At 40.5% G+C, this 6,287-nt stretch overlaps 1 protein-coding gene across 1 annotated transcript in view; it reads right to left on the bottom strand.

Annotated features, from left to right (window-relative positions):
- eif4g2b (eukaryotic translation initiation factor 4, gamma 2b) overlaps positions 1–5,150 on the bottom strand; it is a 51,497-nt gene extending 46,347 nt beyond the window's left edge. The window contains exon 1 of the mRNA XM_032524702.1: positions 5,108–5,150. Coding sequence (XP_032380593.1) covers positions 5,108–5,150 — 43 coding nt within the window. The remainder of the gene's footprint in view (positions 1–5,107) is intronic.
- Between the last annotated feature and the right edge of the window lie 1,137 nt (positions 5,151–6,287).

The raw sequence follows: 6,287 nt of genomic DNA, 5'->3' as shown, positions 1-6,287 counted from the left end.
GGGCTACATCCTGTCACACATCCTCGCACAACCACGATCCCACACACATCTACAGAGAAACAGCACAGCAGAAAAAAAATCACATCTCAGTGTTACATAAAAAAGCACTGCTGTTCAGCCCATCTACGCCCACAAAGTAGGAACAGTATATGACCAAACGCATCTGAACAAGCCTGTCCACATTATTTTGTGTAATATTGAGGCTGCTTTCCATGGTACTAGGCTTTCCCATAAGAAAGGTTAAAGCAGCAGATTCATGTCCATAGTTTTGGAATGAGATCCTCACAGAACAATCACATTTTGGTTTAATGTCAATTACACAATTAATTATTTTGGGGATTAACGTTAATGTGTGGATTTATAAATCACTGGCGACACGATACGATACGTGCAGCTGAGCGGATGCCAACACATACCTTTCAACTATCCACACTTCTCTCTGCTATGAGCTGGGCAAATGTTGGAAATACTGTATCCAACCATCAATCCACTGTTGATACTCTCTTATTGCTGCCCATAGTCACGGTGGACTAGATCGGGCTAACCCGGACATAGTCTGGATCAACGGAAGTACATTTCCAGGATAATTGCCTGACCCTCTGCTAGTGCTCTCTGTGTGTTGCCATTCTCAAAATCCCTTACTACGAGAAACAACAAACTTTGAGCCAGCAAGCAAAGCACACCTGCTTGGTTCTTTTGGTGTATGATTATAAATATTTAAAAAGAATATGTTGACGGCATTTACTATCTAACTGGGACATTTTGGGACCAATTGGGTGGGATTTTCTATGGACAAAGTACGGACAACGATACACTAATTACCTCCATGTATCTAGCTAATTTAAATAACTTATGTTACTCTACTTCATTTAATATTGTACTTGGCATTTTCTTTTGCGAGCTGCAAATGTTCCACCCAAACATGTCCCTTCCTGAGACCGTTTTGCCGAGCCACCGTTGCTGCTTCAAGAGCATAGCGTCCCAAGACGATTTAGATTGGTTTAACCCTTGTGTTGTCTTCCCATCAACCATCAACTTTTGGCGTTTTTTTTCTATCCTTTTTTTTAATTCGTAGCCTAATATTCACGATATTATACAAAAACAATGCATTTCCTGTTGTTGTTTTTTCAGCCCTTTTTGTCTCTTTTTGTCATTTCTTTTCCAAGGTTTTGGTCACCTTTTTAAAATGCCACAAAATTCAATAACACAGTCAAAATTCGGTGAAAGTAATCATTCCTTTTTACCTGAAGAACATTGTAAAGCATCCATGTTATTTTTTTAGGCAATTTGGTTGAAAGAAAGCCAAGTTCCTGATATTAAAAATAAAAGAAAACGGGTCAACTTGGACCCGAGGACAACACAAGGGTTGAAGAAATGTGAACAATCCAAGTGTTTTTTTCCCCCTCCTATCCTAGATTGTATGTGCGGTGTAGCCAGATCTCCTGCTACAGCGCTGTGGACATAGGTCTGACAAACCTAGTCTTGCGTTGCCAGACCTTCCTCCACAGCGCTGCGGAGGTGGGTCTGGCTGGTCCACACAGCATTCCGGGATGGGAGAAAAACATGCCCTGGTTTATTGGCGATTCTTCAAACCAATCACAATCGCCTTGGGCGGCGCTAAGCTCTGCACAAAGCCTCTGCAAAATAGCCTTGGGAAGAATTTGTTTTGGTGGAACGCTTACGTTCAAAAGTGACTTCAAAAGAGTAGAATATCTGGGGACAGTTGTATAACTATGGTTTGGGTTCAGAAATGATGAATTGCTAAAAAAAAATAAAAGAGCAGTGCCCAAACATGACTGACACTAGTTTGCAAGACTTCTGTCATGTTCTTTTGTGATCTACGGGACTTCCCTTTAAACACACAACTCCATTTTGCTTTGGATATTGTTATAATCTAGCTATCATTACTGCAGACCTGCTGTTTTTTTATATTTTATGTTTAAATTAGAGTTTGAGTTACACTTGAGATTCCAGGGGCACTTAACTGCTTGCTGTGTTAATACCCTACAAAGATGCAATTAACTACCTGTTAGGAGACAGCCCTAGCAGAGTCCTGGATCCCTCCGATCAGGATTAAGAGTAACGGAGCTGAATGCCTTCTGTTAAGCATTTTTCAGAGGCAGAGTTGGCAGTTGATGGAGGTCACATTGGAAATAAACCATTAGGTTACTTCCTTTGGGGACCCTAATGTTCTTTCAATGGCCGTACTTTGTTTCTTCTGGCGTTAGCGAACAATTGCCCGTCAGTAAACAAAGAGCAACACGAACATCCAATTAGAGTTGGGTTTCCATTCACCTGATGAATGTATTACAATTTAGCTTTTCTTTTAGCTTTGTTTTGTTCTTCAACAACTCCTAAATGATTGAAAAAAAAAGAGTTTGGATCTTTAGCTGCCAGATGCTTCACTTTCTCCAGCAGCCTTATGTAACTTCAGCTCGGCTGTTTGCAGCTGCCAACAAGACAGTGTGCATTCAGCTTGTTTGTGCTTGTGTGCTACGACCAGCTGTCCATAATTAATATAATTTATTGCTGATGAGAGCCTTAAGACATAACTGGAGGACTAAAACAATGAGCTAAATGAAATGAAAGGTTCTGCAAAAGGTAGTGTAAAAAGTGAGATTTGTGTCTTGTTTTTTATTTATTTATTATAAAGCAGTTTGAGGTGCTATATGTAAAAACTGTGAACGTCTAAAAAATGCTCAATCAGCAAAGAAATACACACAGCTCATATTCAGAAACTGCTTTTAAACTTAGTTAAGGTTGTAATGTCACAGCTATACTATCATTAGGTAGAAAGTACAACTATGGTGCTGTACAGTCATTCCAGAGAACGTCTAATAAGGCGAGAACTTCCACTTCCACTCTCGGGGAAACTTCCGGCTTCTGAACTGGTTGCAGTTCCGCTCTGGTTCCATATGAGGGCGCTCACAGGCAGGTGCCAAATGAATGGAGGTCTATGGAGCTATACTCCTCAAAATCCACTTTCAGGATATGATTTTCTTTATTTGATTTCTTTAGAGTTTTTTTAAGTGTAAATGACACATCATACACATTGTACGGCCAGAGGTACCACTTTACAGCAAGCTTTACTTTCTTTTTTCTCTCGAGTCATCGACAACACAGCTGACAGGCTAGGCTCTCCCTGTCAATACATGTGCTAGAAAGAGTTTTGGTTTGCTAGTGTTTTAAAAACCACGCCGAAATATTCACACACACAGTCTCCGGATGCCATCCAGCGGGATCTCTGATCATAATCAGTCCTTCACTGACTCAACGACTCAACCTGTAACAAATCAAAAGGAAAGACGTACTCGTACATTCAACTTTCATCCATGTTGAACTTGCAAAAACTACAGTCAAATCTGAGATTTCTCAACAACAATCAGGCAATCATAGACTCCCATTCATTTTGCACTCGCCCGCAATGACCCCAGTGGAACTCTGGGGGAACTGCAACCAAATTTGGTACAATGGGGCTTAATGGTGAGTGGCGGGCTCTGGCCATTCCTTGGCTTGTAATACAGACCAATCAGAGCAGACTGGGATTTTTTGGGAGGGGTTCTTAAAGAGACAGCAGGTACAGTATATGCAAACGGACAGAATAAGAAAATACTGTTTTTGTTGTTGTGGTTTTTTACATTAAAGCATGTAAATAATGTTCTAAATACAAGTATGATCCTGAACAAAAGCATATATATCCATAGGATACATCCCCTTAAAGGGTTAAAGGGTAGGTTCACCCAGATTACAACATGTGTTACTTGTGACTTTGAGTAGACTGTCATGGCTCTTAAACAGCAGCTTCTCTGCTTTAATTTCAACAAAGGGATTATCACTGTAAAAAAAAAACATCAAGCCCACCAATTCCTTCTGTGTCATCACACCTTCTTAAACTGGTACACTGTCATAAAATAACAGGCATCCTCGAGAAAGATTTGTCACCAGTAACCAAAAAGCCTAAATGACCCACTGCTACAACATGGGATGAACAAATTGTGACATTTTCAAAAAAGGGGACAAATATTTTTCTAATTTTCCTCCCATAAAGCTTTCCTTCCTGCTGCTGTCCCTCTAAAGCAATTTGTAGTGCCAGATTGCCTCTGTGCAGTATGACAGGGAGAAGTGGCTGTTTATCAGACAAGCTGGTATTTAACTTTGTAGGACACATTTGTATTGATTGCGCTTTGTAATTTTCTCCTGAGTAGATTGAGCCCCTGGTTTGTGGGCTGGCGTGCATTAAAATGAACAGAATATGCCTCCAGCAGTGCTGACTACTGCCACAGTGTAGACAGCCATGCATGATTCTCACAGCCATCTACGAGAAAGATTGCCACAGGAGAGGTATTTTTCCTGGCAGACAAACTGAAAACTGTTTTTTTGGTTCGAGGTAAATTCTAAAAATACACCTGGCACCTGGCACTGCACTAAGCTCTGCACTTGGATTTAAGGTGTAAAATGAAATGTTATCGATGCCAAAGGGGACATTTAAAGTTATGTTAATATGGTGCTGTGGGTCTATGTGGGTTTTCTCCAGGTGCTTGTTTCCTCCCACAGTCCAAACACATTCAGGTTAGGTGATGGTTATTAGAAGGAGTACTGTAGTAGAGGTGGTAAGGCAAGACATGGCAGCTCTGTTTTAGCACACACACACACACACACACACACACACACACACACACACACACACACACACACACACACACACACACACACACACACACACACACTGAATGACTTAAAGAGATATACAGAAGACATGGAGACAACAGGCTAAAAGGGAAACAGCAGTTTAGTGATTTATAAAAAAAGGAGCAGTACTCTCTTTAAGTCTTTGTTAGGACTTGAACAGCAACACTTTGAAATAACTATCTCACTGTATGTCTTTAGAAAAGCTTTAAATAAAAAACATTACAGTAGTTCAACGTGTTAGTGTTGGAGACAATAGAGAGGTTTTTCTTCTTTTCTAAATTTGGATTTGAATTCTCTTCTCCTTGTTGTATTTTTTTTGGTGGTAATAGACCTCTGTGGGGCTGTGATGAAGACAGCACCTAGTAGTAGTATGTAATAGGTAGCCTTCAACTTGTGCAAAAGGCTGCTGCTCGCATACCTCCAGACGTGCACACTGTACCCCCGTCCTCCTCACACTCCATTGGCTTCCAGCGTGTTTTAGAGTTGATTTTTTAGGTCTTAATGTTTGTCTTTGAGGCCTTAAATGGGCCAGCCCCGGCTTATTTGTCTGATTATTACCCTTCGCTAGCACAAAAGGTCATTACGGTTATCCAATCAACTTCTTTCAGATGTTCCAAGGTCAAGGTACAAAGCGTGGGGAGATGATTGCACTTTTAAAGTTGCTGCCGCAAGAAAAAAAAAACATGTTACATCCCGACATTCAAACTATTACAGACGTAGCTTTTTAAAAAATTCAAACTCAAAACATATTTATTTAGAATGACTTTAAATACATGGTAGCGCTGTGACATTTTCCATTTCTTCCTCCTCATTTTATGCGACCTTTTCTGTTTTTACCGTTTTATTCTTTTCTATTGTACATCATGTTGTCTTATTCTTGGTCCTTGTTGTGAAGCACTTGGGATCCCTATTGGTTGCTGCAAAGCGCTATATAAATAAATGTTGATTGATGGTGGATTGAAGTAGTAGTAGTAATAAAAGTATGTCCAGCTAACCAATCCTTTGCGACAGTGAATTTAAAGTGCTGATTGTCTCATGGCACTCTGATATAAGACAACCTGACAGTGTGAGTGAGCATTTGGTTCAGCTCCGTTAAAAGAGCAGAGTGATAGGAGAGAACTAACCTCCTGACTCTACCAAGCTCTTTTCCCTCCAAAGCCTCCCTGCTCCTCTGAGCGATCACCCTCCGTCACCTCTTCTCTCTTCGTGCAGACTTGTCCATTCAGACTGCGAGGAGGTGGAGTACAACCCGACAGACCTCTGACATCCAGTTATCTTCAGAGAGATAAGTAGTTTGAAGAGTAGTTTGGGAGTCATGTCATCCAGCTACATAGTACATCAACCAAATGTAGCTCTTTCTGCCTGACTGATGCTTGTGTTGCTTTACTGTGGCCTTTGTTAACCTCAGTGGCTACATCACATGCACACTAATATTCCACTATTATTTCAAAGGTGACAATATTCCAAATTTGACACAGGTCCAGTTAACAGCATATTCCAGTTGGACATTCCAAATTAGGCTTTTTTCAGAATATAGCAATTTCCAATTAAGACATCTGGGACATTCTGGTATAATTTGTGTTTGAGAGGCATTCTTT

The sequence above is a fragment of the Etheostoma spectabile genome, chromosome 8, assembly GCF_008692095.1.
Source record: "Etheostoma spectabile isolate EspeVRDwgs_2016 chromosome 8, UIUC_Espe_1.0, whole genome shotgun sequence".
NCBI classification, from domain to species: Eukaryota; Metazoa; Chordata; class Actinopteri; order Perciformes; family Percidae; genus Etheostoma; species Etheostoma spectabile.
The sequence above is the reverse complement of the archived record's forward strand: the minus strand, read 5'-3'. Positions and strand labels throughout refer to the sequence as shown.